Source organism: Vitis riparia, chromosome 5 (genome assembly GCF_004353265.1).
Source record: "Vitis riparia cultivar Riparia Gloire de Montpellier isolate 1030 chromosome 5, EGFV_Vit.rip_1.0, whole genome shotgun sequence".
In the NCBI taxonomy this organism is placed as follows: domain Eukaryota; kingdom Viridiplantae; phylum Streptophyta; class Magnoliopsida; order Vitales; family Vitaceae; genus Vitis; species Vitis riparia.
The window spans coordinates 465798-481874 of NC_048435.1; the positions used below are offsets into that span (position 1 = coordinate 465798).

The 16077-nt window shown below is 30.5% G+C and overlaps 1 protein-coding gene across 3 annotated transcripts; it reads left to right on the forward strand.

Annotated features, from left to right (window-relative positions):
* The first annotated feature begins 9086 nt into the window (after positions 1-9086).
* LOC117915114 (probable polygalacturonase) lies at positions 9087-13596 on the forward strand. Of its 3 annotated transcripts, none has more exons than XM_034830685.1 (7): positions 9087-9143; positions 9405-9511; positions 10476-10793; positions 10899-11019; positions 11130-11304; positions 11397-11467; positions 12571-13596. In XM_034830685.1, the coding sequence occupies exons 2-7, from the start codon at positions 9500-9502 to the stop codon at positions 13245-13247; spliced, it is 1374 nt and encodes a 457-aa protein (XP_034686576.1). In that variant the 5' UTR covers positions 9087-9143; positions 9405-9499; the 3' UTR covers positions 13248-13596. The 3 variants fall into 3 exon arrangements, with proteins under 3 accessions (XP_034686576.1, XP_034686578.1, XP_034686575.1); XM_034830687.1 differs by lacking the exon at positions 9087-9143 and adding an exon at positions 9279-9297; XM_034830684.1 differs by lacking the exon at positions 9087-9143 and having other exon boundaries at positions 9340-9511.
* The last annotated feature ends 2481 nt before the right edge of the window (positions 13597-16077 follow it).

The following is a 16077-nucleotide window of genomic DNA, read 5'->3' on the forward strand; positions in this document are numbered from 1 at the left end:
AAGAAGCTCCAATCCCACGTGAAAAAAGGAGAAGCTCGTTTAAGTGGGTATATATTGAATCCCAATTCCTTAGTTTTATAAGCTTGTGGAGGGATAAGTGGGAGTCTCGTACGCCTAGAGGGCTCAAGCCCACCCCAGCGGAAATTCGGGTGGCTTGGTTTCCGATCCTAAGTGGAGACCAGTTTTATAAATCCAAAATTAATGTTTTTTATCTAATTTTTTTTAATTCTTTTTTTACTTAGTCATTTAGTTGTTCCACAGTCCTTTTTACTCCCTTGCATCCTACAGCATTCTGCAACCCGAGGCTGTGTCCACCATGCTGCACCTGATCTTACTGCATCCGTCATAACTACAGTCATATCATCCTCTACGTGATCATCATATAAAGTCTTATGAGCTGTATTTTTCTTGTCAAAAGTGTTCACCTAAGTCAAGGTTGCATTGGTTGTTGAATATTAAAGGTACGTAGCACGTTAATTTCTTTCTGCATCGAGGCGTAAAGGTTGATACGCCTCAATCACTTTAAATAATAAGTACCCTATCCTTGTGTTTTGTTTCTTATTTTGTTCGACCTTGGGTTAGGTCAATTTACCTTTTTTTTTTTTTTTTAAGGCCCTTGAACCAACATAAAGCGTGTTTTACATGAGAAAAATGCTACTCGCATCAAGTGTGTGAACATTAGAAAAATGGCTGTAGCAAATCTCCATATGGACTGACTTAATTCCTTACCAGTTAAGAGATTTCCGTTGTGATGGATGCTTAGTCATTTATAAGATTCCTCGTCTTCGATTTCTTAGTTGGGGTTTTCATTTTGGTAAATATTGGAGAAACCAAACTGAATGGTCAGAGTATATATATGGAAAGTCAGGCTGTCCACAAGTTTGGTGATTTGGTTTTTTCTGATTTCCACCAAAAGAAACAAGGAAGACAACCACATCTTTTGGGTAGACTTGGTATTTTTTATTAGATGGTCCATTTCGTGGGTCCTTTAGTTTGTAGGGCTAGCTATTACTTGCTGTCATGCCATGTGGTCATGGTCCTGAAGGTGCTGTATTGATTGACAAAATTCCAATTGCAGGGCTGGTCATTGTGTGTTCCTCGAAAAGGACAGGATCTATCCATGGATGACACACTGCATGTACATGGTATACATGCTGGGGGGTTTTAATGAGTGGGGTGGAGGCATACATGTGTATATGTTATCTCTCGATAGAAAATGTTCTTCACATCGAATTGGGTTCATGGTCTTACTACTCATAACAGTGATGGATGTCCACTTATAGTTTTATCACCCTCCTGAAAGTCAGTAAGAATGTTCATTTAACTTTTTTTAATATATAAGGTGAATCCAACCAATATTAGTAATCAATCGATATAAGATCTACATCTACCTCCCATTAGCTTACACTTCTAGGAATGTATGTGGTTCTACACCATTTGGTATTAGAGCGAGTTTTGGTCTAACTCACCACAAGCTCATTGATGTGGGCGTCAACTATTAAATGGAGGTGTCTGATCTAGGATGAGCGAAAATTCAATTTCTCACATTTGTTGATTATTAATATTAGTTGGACTTTATATGTGAGACTATTTTTACATCCCATTAGCTTAATCTTTAAAGAGTGTATGTGATGCCACATCAATATATATAAGGATAATATGCTACTGTTTCCGTTGGGTTACATGTTGTGTAGGCAAAAGCTTGAATAGAAAGGTTAAATACACAAAAATAAATGAAAATTCTAATTACTAATTTCTCTCTTCTACTAAAAAATCTAGTGTTGCTATAACATATTTTTCCAACATGTGGGGTGGCATGGAAGAAAATGGAAAGAACTGCTCAAAATAACGTACAGTGATAAATAAAAGAGAGGAAAATTGGAAATGAATGCATTTGAGAGAAAGTATAGAATCAGCCACAAGGGGACAAGGGAGCAACAAAACTCAGCTATAAATGGTTAAGTCCATGACAACAAATAGCTGACCTGGTGTGGATGAGGAGATTAAGAATAAAGGCATTGCAAATGTAAGGATGAGACCCCCAAGTTAAAAGATGTGACCTCTAGTACAAGGAAGATCATATTTGATTAATTTGCACTTATCCAATGATCAATGTGAACCAATCCACCAAATGAAGCCAAATTATCTGCAGTCAACAATTTGGCTTATAAATCACTGGCCTTGACTATTCTAAACTCCAACTACAAGATTTCCCTTCTCTTTACCATTAAGAGTTGTATTATATGCTGGGCCATACCCCTCTATTAAACAAACCATATGCCACAATATCTTTTCTAACATCTTTTGGATCTTTCCTCACATCATATCCAAATCATCACATGCCAGCTTGAATTATTTCTCTATTATATGCACTGCATGTGGCTTCCTCACTGTAGAAGCCACTGCTTCCCTAGGTGGGTCTCTCTCTCTCTCTCTCTCTCACACACACACACACACTCTTCAATCGCATATGCTCAGCATATGACCTCACGCTCCATTCTATCAAACTCCTATCAGCTTTGTCTAGATTTAATGTTTTGTTCGTACCATATGAAGATTTTGAGTTGATTTTGGAGATATGAGATCTGATAAGGGATTTGTTCTCTTATGTCTATACAGCTAGAAAGTTTGAACCCACAAAAAAAAAGGGCAAAACAAAATGAAGAAGCCCTGGAACTGTTGAAGCGGTGGAGCAACAAAGTGAAGTCCAAGAGGCCAAATTTTGAGTGTAAAAATATAGGGCTTAGGGTACAAGAAAAAGGAGAGAAAACGGACAGACACCAGACAAGTTACCGTGAAAAATGAAAGCTTTTGCTTTTGTGTTGTGAACATGAAGGATGTTGCATTGACCTACTCTTTGGTATGATTTCAATATTCTGTCTAACGATTCTTATTTTCTTACATTGCAGGGTTATCATTAGTTCGATTTGGAAGCTAAAAGTTCTTTTCAAAATTTTAATAGAAGTTTTTAGACTTATTTATATAATTTTTTTCGAAACAGTTTAAGGCTATTAAAAAAGAAGCTTAATATGAAAATTGAGATACTGTTATTCTTATAAAAAAAAATTAACAACTTTATGTAACAAATTTTAATTAAAACTTAAAACATAAAAATAGATCATGTATTTTTATGCTATATTTGGTTCTTGAAAAGTACTGAAAACAAAAAAGTATTAAAAAAAATGGTTTTTAATTTGTTTTATCATAAAAAAATAAATAAATAAAATTAAAATTATATATTTTTAAATTATTTAATCTTTATATAATAAATGGAAATAAGTACAATGAATTTAAAGAAATATATAAAAATAATTTATTATGTTTAAACTTTTTTTTTCCATTTTTTATTTCATTATACTTTTTTTCAGAATTTTCTTTCACTCAAAATTTTCAAAAACCAAACATAATTTTAATGTTTTAATATTATCTTGTAGAGTTAGCAAATGTTTAGTGGAATACTTCATTATTATTAATAAATTTTAAAACCCATTTTAAAGTTATATTTTGGGATGATTAAAGATGTTTCTTAACATTTGAAAGTAGTTTTTTTTTTTATAAAAAATCAATGGTTAAGAAAAAAAACATATTATTGATTATAAATATTAATTAATTCTCTATCAAAATATTTTTAATAAAAAGCCACCCTCGGCATGAAATATATTAGTCATTTGATTTATGTTTGAAATTTGAATTGATATGTTTCAATCAAATCATTCAAAATAAACTATCAAATATGAATTATTGAATAAAAGTATTAATATATGAAATCAAGACACAAAATAATAAAATTTATATAAAATAGAAATAAATAAAATTTGGGTACAAAGCAATAAGATCAACTTCTCAAAATTATACAAAACAATAAATATGCATACATATATGAAATCATTTGATTGATGATGCATTTTTTGGTACAATACTTATACAATTTAAAGACGAGCCCTTCTCTTAGTCCTCTACTATACGGTCGAAGTAGTTACTAGTAATTAAGGTTTTCAAGAATAGATACATGATAGAACTTTCAAAACATTTACACAAGTCCTATTTTTACTCGAGATGTTAACTTACCAAAAAATTTGGATTATAATGTTGTTTTCTTTAAATTCCATAAACAGTATTCCGAAGTTTTCTATTACGATATAAAATTACCAGTTTTTAATGGCATGCTAATAGGTATTAATCAATCACTAAAAAAAAATTGGGTTTTATAATTCAATGTCTGAAGTGCATAATTTGAATTGATCGATCAAGAACAAGATTTCACAATTGAATATCTAAAGTGGATAGTTTATGCCTATAAATACAATATTATAGATTTATCTAGGTACAAATATTATTTGTATGTGTACAATAGCCCATGATAATATGTATTTCCTTTTAAAATTTATTAATTAAAATCCTATTCCTATCATACTTCAAATTTCTTTATAAACATATAGCATAAGGTTGTGGTACTCATGGTTATTTTTTTGTATCATACCAAAAAGTACCCTCTAATGATAATAAGATAGCTGTCATATTGAAGAAATACCAAAAAGCACCCTCCAATAATTATAAGAGACACAACTGTCATATGGGAGGAAAAAAAAAAAATATATATATATATATATATGCATCACAAAGAAGGCGACCACAGTAAGAAAAAGGTGATGAAGAAATATTAAAATTTATCTCTAAAAATCATCATTTTCGATATTTTAGAAAATAAAGAATTTGGGATCATATATACTTTTTTTAATAATGCTTATTGTATTTATGGAAATGACAGAAAAAACATATTATAATATGGTTTGTCATATTTATTGGAACAACAATTTTCCAGTCAATTAATGATATTTTTATAATAATGATTTTTTTTTTCTTTCATAGAGTATAAATGGATGAAAAATAATTGCTTAAAAATGGAAAAAGTAATTATTTTAGCTTACAAAAAATTGGGTACATTATATCAGTCATCTTCCAATTTTAAAATATTATATTGATCTCTTTTTTACCTCAACGGTAGATGAACGTTAACAACCCTTTATGAAGAATTAAGTTAAAAATAATAATATTTGAGACATAAGAAAATTTTAGACTATAGTTTTCTTTTGAGAAATTCTAAGGTACAAAATGCATATCGTATCATGAAGTCTCGAAGGTTGAAGGAGATTTAACGAGGAGTCCACATGTGCTTTTCCTCCACCTCTTATTTATAATCCATTTAGTTGATTGCACAATTGCACGTATATAGTATTACACGAACTTCATGGGATTATACAAAAATCTGGACATGGGCATCGCGTCGTACGTTTACTCAATGGAAGAAAACACTTATCCTTATGAGTCAATTGCAAATGGATTTGATGGAATAACAATCCGTTTTGGCACTCGGTTGCTTGACTATTAGGTTTTACTAAGGAAATTACTTCCCTTGAATACAAATGGTTTCTTAGTTTTTTTGCTTAGGCATGTGATATCTCCCATTGTTGGATAGGGGAAAAAACTGCAATAATTCCTTGCATTCGTAAAAGATATTTATATGATTAAGCGCATATCATTCTCGACTTCAGTGTGAGAGTTTGTTTGAATTTAAAATATATGAATATAACAAAAATATTAGATCTACATGGAATATTTAAAATTGTAATGACTTAAATTTAAAGTAGACAATATTTATATAATTAAAAGCAAACTGTTATAAAACAAGTGAAACATTTTGTTATTTGCAATGTATAAAAAGCTATAGTATCTTGGGCATAATTGATATTGTGCTAATAAAAACTTTAATTCATACAAAAATATATGACATTTTAACATGGTTCGATTAAGCATATCTACATCCATTGATGAGAGAATGGAAGTATAGTTTTTATAAATTTATTTTCATTTTATAACATTTTTCCTCATTGACCTAAAATATTTATAAGATATTTTCGATAACTTTCCTTATTTTGTGAGGAAATCTAATATTACAATAACATATAAATATAAAAATTATTCTATATAATATTTTATAGACAAAAAATCTATATTAATTAGAAATTTGAATCATTTTTTAACCATCTCCGCCTTGGATCAAATTGCATTAAATTAGTTTTTCATCTTTCCGTTATATATGTTTTTTAATTACATCTCAATGAAATAACAATCTCAATACAGAACAATCAACTCCACATTTAATTAAAATATATAAGATTTTAACATGATTTGATCAATCATATTTACATCAATAGATAGATAATAAGTTTTTGAAACATCTCATATTTTTTATATATTTAAATCCTAAACCATGAGTTATTCGCTTCACTGTATCTCCAAGTTTTCTTGCATCTTTATCCACCTTTTATACTTATTATAACTTTTTCTCACGCATAATATTTATAGAAATATTTTTAATATTTTTCCTTATTTTATAAGAAAATAATATTACAACGACATATGAAAATAAAAAATATTCTTTACAAAAAAATCTAGAAATTTGAGATACATTCCAAAAATTATTCTTCTACGCATAGACTAAATAAAAAATAAAAATAAAAGAGGGTATCAAGAAATACAACTTAGTTAAACACAAAGATTTCCTATTACAAATAAATAAAACAATAAAAATAAATAAGACAATTTTGACAAACAATAAGATTTCTTATTGATCCCTAGCATACTCATGAGGTGGCCTAGTGTATAAAAAAAATGTAAGGATCTATTTTACAATATTATCAAAAAATAGTTCTTAAAAACAAATGTAAGAGTAGTTATTAAAATCAATTATCAATTATTATTTTTTAAGAAAATAATATGAAAAATAATAAATAATATTAATTAAAAATAATATAAAAATTATTTAAGAGTTGAAATATAAAAAATAATAAATTAATTAAAAATTATTTAAGAACTTAAATATGAAAAATAATATTCATGAAAGTATTTTACATTCATATACAATGTTAGTATTCATCACATTTTCAATTATTTCTTAAAATACAATAAAAAAAATCACTTTAAAATATATTAAATTTACTCTAAAATTTATTTAGTTTTCGAACTCATGAAGTTAGTTTTAATTCAAATTTAGCAATCATATTTTTAAAAATTGGAATAGGAAATTATTTTAATATCGTTTTTCAAATATGCCCGCTCGCCAAGTCACTGACTTTTTTTTTTTTTCAAAAATAAAAATAAATAAAGAAAAGGTGAAAAGCTTAAATGGTTGGAAAATGAGAGAAGCGGCGTGAAGAGGGGAGGGAATAGCGAATAGGATTGAAGCCAGGCTAGCATATTGGCTATGATTGCATCTGGGTCCCACCCACCTCCTCTCTTCCCTGTCAGCCCACATGCCGACTCGATACCCCATGCACCCCCTATCCTTCTCTTATTTTATGCCCTTTTCCAATTTTCCACTTATAACTCTCACCCTCACCCACCCTTTCTTACCCCTCTCCGTGCTACCTCCCCCTCTTCTCTTGCCACCTTCAAACCCCTCTTTTTTTTTTTTTTTTTACATCAAGGCTCTATTTAAAATTGTTCTTAAAAATATTTTTTAAATTGAAAAAACATGTTTTACAAGACAGTTTTTTAAGAATTTGTTTTGAAAGTAGATTGCTTTTTAAAAACTATTTTGAAATATTTTGAGTGTTTTTTAAATGTGTTTCAAGCAATAATTCAAAGTATGGAAAGTAATTAAAAACTTTTGCATACTTTTATAATAATAAGATGAAAAAATTGTTTCTATTTTTGTACTTTTTGTACTCTAGCAATGGTAATTTGGCAAACAAAGGTATGTTACATTAATATCCATTCCAATGCTAACAATATTATTTAATTTTTAAAATAAAAATATTTGAAATCATAAAAAAAATGTTTTAGTGGGCATTTAATTACATGCCAGATTCTATTAAACTGAAAGAAAAAGTCTTAAATTATAATTTAATAACTCAAACATGAAAATTAGGATTTGTTTGACAACTATTTTTAAAACAAATTTTTGTTTTTTATAATAAAAAAATAAGAAAACACATTTGATAATCAGAATTGTTTTAAGAAAAAAAAATGTTTTGGTAAAATATATTTTAATTATTTTATTTTGTTTTTACATATTTTTTGAGGATTGTTTTAAAAAAACAATTATATGAATATGTAAAATAATTAAAAATAAAACACTTGATGTAAAATTTATTTTTAAAAGTATTAAAAACATTTCAGATCGGCAAATAGACTTTTGTTATATAAAATATCAAAAAATAGTTTTTAAAAATTATTCTTAAAAAAACTATTTTTTAAAACAATTATCAAACATAAATTTAGTTTTTGTAATCTATTATCTACTTGATGTAAAAACTATTTTTTGAAAGTTATTACATATTTATATTAAATGTGAAAGTTTTCAAAGTATTATTTACTTTTTAATTATATTATAGAACACTTAATGAAAGAAAAACACAAAACCTATTAAATTTGTTTTTAGAAATAATTTATTTCCATAACAAAATTGTTTAAAAATTCATTAAACATGTTTTTTAAATTAAAAAATATATATTTTTGGAGTTACCATACATATCCATATCTTTTGGAAAAAAAAAATTATAATTTACATTTTATTTGTACTCTTTAAAATTGGAATTTAAACCATTAAGGAAAAGTTTATAGTGTAGATTTGGTATAATATGAAAGTTGTAAGTTATTGAAATCTATAATGGGGTATACTAAAATATTTTTGTATCATATAGAATTCATTATAATACAAAGATGCCAAACAATGGTACCTCTTAAACACGTGGCATTTTATGGTTGGCTGTAACTTACGATGTTTTACAATTGGTTGCTTTTTTTGGGCATGGTATAGAAAAGTAGTCCTTTAATATCGTAGCCAAATCCTTCATTAAAGGGTGTCACCAGCTAAGTATAGTTGCACCAAAAGTTATCACACCGTTGGTGAGTATATGATACCCCACCCTAATTTCTTCTCTGACTAATCAAATCTCAACAAATGTAAGCCAACGTAGCAGCACACTGGCACTGGAAAAACTCTTACAGCATACCCCCATCTTTCTTTCTCTCTCTACTTTCTCTCTCTCATGAGGGGCAGGGCAGAAGGGGGGACGTTTCAAACAAATTTGTCGGCGAGAGACGTTATTAATCATAGTGATTATAGAGAATAATTTATGGTAATTCAATATTTTATTCCTTTATTATTAGTTTGCAGTTTGCACCTCCTAAAGGTTTGATTTTTCTTGCCTGTGTCGCTGTGTGTACGAGAAAGCTGGCTTTTTTCTACTATTTTTCTCTCCATTACCATTTATTAATTCTTTTGTCGTTTTGGTAATTATTATTAATATGGTTGTGAATTTCGCATAATACATCAGACAGTACAGAAAGCTCCCCTGTTTTTTCATGCTTCTTCTTCGTCTCTCTCTTTTCTGCTGCAGTTCTTTTTTGGGGGTGCTGCTGCTGCTGCCGCTGTTCTTCTTCTTCTTCTTGTTTGGGCATCAGAGGATCATAGCTGCAGAAGCTCTGACGACCCATGAAGATGCTAGTAAGTACGTTTTTCTTTTCTGGGTTTCTGGGGTTCTTTTGATTTTCCCTCTTTTTCTTGGCCGAGCCCGGAAATCTCAATTTTCTAGGCTTGGTTTTTTGAGTTTGATTGTTGTGGGTATTTTCTTGTTTTGAAGTGGCCATCGGGTTTTTGCTGTAAAGGGGTTTTCTTTTGATGTGGGTATTGGAATGATTTTGTGCATTTTGGAGGTTTTTTCTGTTAGGGGAATTCGATTGTCGTATTTATACATCCCTTATCTCTCAAAGTGATTCTCATTATTTAATCTGTTGTGATAAAATCATGAAATCATACTTCAAATTTTCACATTTAGGATGGGCATTTGAAGACTGCTTGTTTCAGCTACTTAATTTTTTATTTTTAGTTTGACTGAATCATCTCTTCTTTCCCCTAGAATTCCAAGATCAATTCCCAAACAGCATCTCACATGTTCGATTGTTTTTTCATAGTGTGATACTGCCTGTTGACTTCAGTATTCAACTAGGGATTTCCCTTCTTTATCTACTTTAGCTCCTCATATGATTCTTGTTCTCTTACAATTTAGCAACTCGCAGGTCCTCTATTTGGCATTGAGAAATATCAGTAGCAGCAAATTTTTGCTAATCCTGAATCTACTATTTTCTGTTTCGCTTCTGAGTTTTCTATCATTATTGGGGTATCTGATGATTTTTCAAAATTTTGCTTCTAGAAATCCACATTAGTACTCTCGTATATTTCTCTCTCTCTCTCTCTCTCTCTCTCTCTCTTTTTTTCCTGGTTCTTGGACTCCATTGTCGCGTGTTGGTTTTTTCCCAAGTAGTCCTATCTCTTTTCTGTGAAATTGTTCATTTTCTGATTTTGTGTTGATTTAAGAATCTTTTGTATATGTTTTTTAGTTTTTTTATGAATGTTTAAGGCATTGAGAAGCGATAATTATGTTGCGGTTTCCCTTCTATTTTCCTCTTAGTTGCCATTGCTTGTGATTCTGGTATTGAGCAATGCTGTTGAAAGTAATGGACAAGAAAGGGGTGGACAGTGCACAAATAATTTGACATTGGATCCCAGACCACACAGTGTATCTATCTTGGAGTTTGGCGCAGTCGGGGATGGGAAAACATTGAACACCATTGCCTTCCAGAATGCCATATTTTATCTCAAATCTTTTGCTGATAAGGGTGGCGCTCAGCTTTATGTGCCACCAGGGAAGTGGCTTACTGGAAGTTTCAATCTCACGAGCCACCTCACACTCTTCTTGGAAAGAGGTGCTGTCATTCTTGGGTCTCAGGTATTGATCCACTCTTAGCTTAAAATCCCATGTTTTTATTTTGTTTTCCTCTTGTTTCTAAGTTTTTTACCATTGTCTTCTAAGGATTTATGAGTCTTTGCTCAGGATCCATCACATTGGGAAGTCATAGAACCCCTTCCTTCATATGGTCGAGGGATCGAACTTCCTGGAGGAAGATATAGAAGCTTGATAAACGGGTATATGCTGCGCGATGTGGTGATAACAGGTAAGTGTACATCTGAATGTCTTTTGTTCATTTCAATTCCTGTTGTCCTTGTAGGCATGCTAGACCCGAGTCTTCCATATGACCATTCTTACATTCATTAACTGCCCTAGGTGATAATGGAACCATCAATGGCCAGGGCTCAGTTTGGTGGGATTGGTTCACCTCTCATTCCTTGAACTACAGCCGCCCTCATCTTGTGGAGTTTCTGGGATCCACTAATGTTGTAGTTTCTAATCTTACTTTCCTGAATGCCCCTGCATACAACATCCATCCGGTCTATTGCAGGTACCTTCTGTGATTGCTATGCCCCTTCTTTGAATTTTAATTAATGATACTAGCAGTAGGACTTTAATTCATATGTATATATTTGGATGCAGTAATGTAAGAGTTCAAAACATATCGGTTTATGCTCCACCTGAATCTCCTTACACTGTTGGTATAGTCCCAGGTTCGTGATGTTCACTCTTGCATAAACCTACATTGAGCTGCAACATAATTGTTTTGAGGCATTTGCAGTTTATGTTAATAGAGACCTGATATCTTCTCATTTAAGCATGGCTCCAAGCTGACTTTTTGAATCCTGCTTTTAGCACTTTTTTTTCTTGTGCTCAATGCAAAACAGTGTTTAATTAAATTTGTCTGGTTTTGATCATTTGCGGGAAATTTTTAAGAGAGCAGAGAAGCCTACTTGCCTTGTTGGTTGTTGCTAGAAATTCTCAGAAACATGGGCTACAATTCCAAGTAAACCTGAGGGTTTTGGCATTTATGTAGTATGCTTGTTACTAATTTTGTTGTTTTTAACCAGACAAAAATGGGGAAGAAACACATGCTCATGTGCACGTTTCTTGCTCCAACAATGGAAAAAGGAGAAGGATACCCATCCAAAACCTTTCTATATGGTTTAGTTTCCCTATATTTGTAATATAATTTCTAGTCCATATCACCATTTTTTGATTATAAGGTACAAATTTTGAACAGTAAGCAGTGGGAACATAGTAGCTCATGCGATGGAAAAGGATAGGCAGATTTAGCCCCAGGCCATGTAGCTTTCCAAATCTATACACATACACCCTATGGTTTGCATGTTAGTGTATAATATCTCAATTTTGTTAAGGACTTCTTCCTCTCTAGGTTGAATTTAAGAGCCTGTTACTGTCATTTCCCTGATCAGTTTATAAATCCTTTGCATTGATTTATGAATTTATCCTTTTACACATTTTGAGAATACTTTTGTGTTGAGATGAGAAACCCCACCATGAGCAACAACCTCTCGGTTCACTGGCTGGTGTAGAAGCCTCTATCAGGGGCTAGGGATTCAAACCTCGTGGGAGGTCCCAATGGCAGGATGGTTGGCTCTCAGGGAAGGGTTCATGCCATGAAAATAATTTGGTTGGCTCTCAGGGGAAGGGTTCATGCCATGAAAAAAATTTGGTTGGCTTTCAGGGAAGGGTTCATGCCATGTGAAGAATTTGGTTGGCTTTCAGGGAAGGAAGGGTTCATGTCATGAAAAGAATTTTGCTAACTCATCTTTGTATAATGTTTTGGTTTCAGATTCTTCAGATAGCACCTGCATAGAGGATTGCAGCATTGCCATGGGCCATGATGCCATTGCACTCAAGAGTGGCTGGGATGAATATGGCATTGCCTATGGTAGACCCACCACAAATGTACACATCAGACGGGTCAACCTTCAATCATCATCTGGCTCTTCCCTGGCCTTTGGTAGTGAGATGTCTGGTGGCATTTCTAACGTCTGTGTGGAGCAGGTCCACCTATACAACTCATTCAGTGGCATCGAGTTCAGAACTACCAAGGGAAGAGGTGGTTATATCCAAGAAATCATCATATCAGATGTCGCAATGGAAAACATCCACACAGCCTTTAGTGCAACAGGCCAAATCGGCTCCCACCCAGATGACCATTTTGACCCCAATGCACTCCCAGTCTTGGATCACATCACCTTGCAGAATGTGATCGGCACAAACATAACCATTGCTGGAAGCTTCACTGGTATTCAAGAATCCCCGTTCACTTCCATTTGTCTATCCAACATCTCCCTATCAACTACTCCTCCTGCCTCCATCTCTTGGGTTTGCTCAAATGTCTCTGGGTTCTCCCAATGGGTGTTCCCTGAACCATGCCCAAGCCTTGAGAGCTCATTACTGAACTCATCTTCAACCTGTCTCTCCCGCCTGAATTCTTCTCCCACTCAGACTGCAGTCTTATGATGCCATTCTTCCATTTTTCTTCAAGCCCCAATCCTAGATTCTTTCCAATAAGACCCTGTCTAGAATATTTGTTTCCCCATTTCCCCCATTTGCATTCTTGCATGTTGTCATCCGCAGATTATATATGTACAGCCTCATTTCTTCATTCATGTGTAAGGAAAAGTTTTGGTAGTGATTGCACAGAGGATTCTGAGATGTTAGTAGTGTTGCTCTTTGAATTTCTTTATTTCTATATTTACATTTTGCTGAGTTGTTATTTCATTGTAAACCCTTTTCAGTGAATATTGAGTAGATATGGATGGAATTTCTAGTGAAATGTGAATTGGAATAAAGTGTTTCGGTTGTCAAAGTGCACAGATAGACTGGATGAGTTGGAATCAGATTTGGCCTTTTTTGTTGTTGGAAAACTGGTGTCTTTCACCATTGATTTGTTTCAGGCTTTCAGCTTCCCATCTCCACTGACATAATGATGGTACTTTTGAAAGTTCATGGTATAATGATTATTATTTTATTTTAAAATGAAATAAAGAGAAAAAAAGACTGAAATATTTGGATTTTGGGTACACTCCAACAAATATGACAATATTCATTGAAAAGGATCCACTTCAGGTCTTGTAAATGTGAGATTTTGAAGGTGTTTGGTAAATCAAGTCAATGATTTAAAGTGAGTTATTGACTTAATTTATATCCATCTCTGTTTTTATTTATTTTAAATATAGTTTTAGATTTAACTAAGAATGAGTTAATTATTTTAATTTAATATTTAAAATTAACTTATCTTTACTTAAATCTAAAATTATATTTATAAAAAAACTTATTTGAAAACTTTAAATTAAATTATTAAATTATTTTAAGTTATTAAATTGATTTATCTAATACCCTAAATATTTGATTTGATAATATCTTTCAAAATCTATACCATGATTGACATTATATCTAACTTTAAAATCTCATAATAATCAAATTTAGATTGTTTAATGATAGTACAATCAAATGAGATTAAATTACAAAATAATAAAATGGATATAAAATAAACAATAACACCATACATGAGATGTCAACACAATAAAACCCTGGATGTAGGGTAATGAGACCTTTATTAAAAAATTTATAAATTCAATAATTCAAAATTTATTAGCATTTAATAAATGAAAGAAAACCTTTTTCCCACCACGATAGCAACTTTTTATCTGTGTGATTAATTCTATTAAAATAAGTTTTTTGGCTTAAAAAATAACTTAATATGAAACACTCACTTTGTTTACGTTTGACATGTTTAGATAATTTTATTAAAAGTATTTTGATTTAAAATTTTTTTTTAATGAAAGTCAAGCAAATATTGCTTGTTATAAAACCTTTTTTTATTTATTTTATTTTATTTATAATCTTTTATTATATCAATATTACCCTTTTGTGATCATGGTTTTGGTGACTTTAGCTTGTAGTAAAGCTAAATATAAAATATTATCTCAAATAAGAAAAAAAATATTAGCTTGTAGATTTTTTCTTTTAATTTTTTTGCTATATTTTTCATTCTTTCATTTTCTTTTTGATTTTTATTTTCTTTCTTTCATAGCTTTCCTCTAACCTCAAATTACTTAAAATGTAGGGTAAAAAGAGGGAAACAAACTGCCTTTTTTTTTATTATTATTAAATTTTTTATTTTTAAAATAAAAAATTTCAAAATGAATTTGAAAATAATGTATTTTTTTATTTTAAATTTTATGCTAAAAACTTTAGAAATAAATGCGTGAGAAAATATTTAATTTTAAAGTTTTTAAAACTTTAAGATAGAAAATTAACTTGTCGTATCAACGTACTAGCCTAAAGTTTGGTTAAATCTAAATTTTGATGATAATAAAATAACATTTTGATTGAATATTTAATTTTAAGTATGAAAACGATGATATATAGTCAAAAGAGGAAAACAAGAGAGGTTTTATTTATTTATTTTTTAAACTTTTTTACATTATCATATGTATAGAATATATTCTCTTATAAGGCATAGTAGGGACAAGTATGCTTTAAATTGACCTTTAGAACCTAAGTATTTGGGAATGAAAAATAATCACATTTTTGAAAAGATTTTTTAAAAGAATTCATTCATATATTATTAATGATTTTTTTTGTGAAAAATGAGATTGATTACTTTGAAGATAAAAACTTGTGTTTTACATGATTTAAAAGCAAGATTTCCGATCTTAAGTTTCAATTTGAAATAATCCACTATATGTCGTTTATCCAATATTTTTCTAAGTTTCTTAAATAATTGATTAATTGACCAAAGTGATCAATTGTATTCCTGTCTTCCAATGATTTAAAAAAAAAAAAGTCGAATGACTAGTTTATAGTCAACTGTATGATTGCTTAATTGACCAAAGTAGTCGATTGTATTCCCGTCTTCCAATGATTATAAAAAAAAATGTCCAACAACTAATTTTTAGTCAACTGTGTGATTGTTTGATTGAGCGAAAAATGTGTCTAATAATTAGTGTTTTTACAAAATATGCCTAATAATTAGTCTTTGTACAAAACGATACAAATGTGATTATTGGACTTTATTTATGAGACAATAACTTGAAAACTTCATTTATTTACTTGTCTTGTCTTCTGAAACTCTTAAAATTATAGAAATAATTAGTTAAAAGGGATGAAATACCCCCTATATTTGTGAATTTATTCCCTCCAATATTTTTATTTGAAAAGTAATTCATTTTTTACATAAATGTCTTTGATTATTTGAAGTATTTATAGTATGTTTTAAAAGAAATGATTATTTTTATAAGAAAATGATAAGAGTATTTTTGTTAAAATGAGGTAAAAAAAAATG

What these genes read in the sequence shown, in the direction of transcription:
- LOC117915114 (XM_034830685.1), top strand. An exon ending in CTGTCATTCTTGGGTCTCAG is followed by an intron (nt 10,794 to 10,898) that starts GTATTGATCCAC and finishes GTCTTTGCTCAG; the next exon opens with GATCCATCACATTGGGAAGT. An exon ending in CACTGTTGGTATAGTCCCAG is followed by an intron (nt 11,468 to 12,570) that starts GTTCGTGATGTT and finishes TTTTGGTTTCAG; the next exon opens with ATTCTTCAGATAGCACCTGC.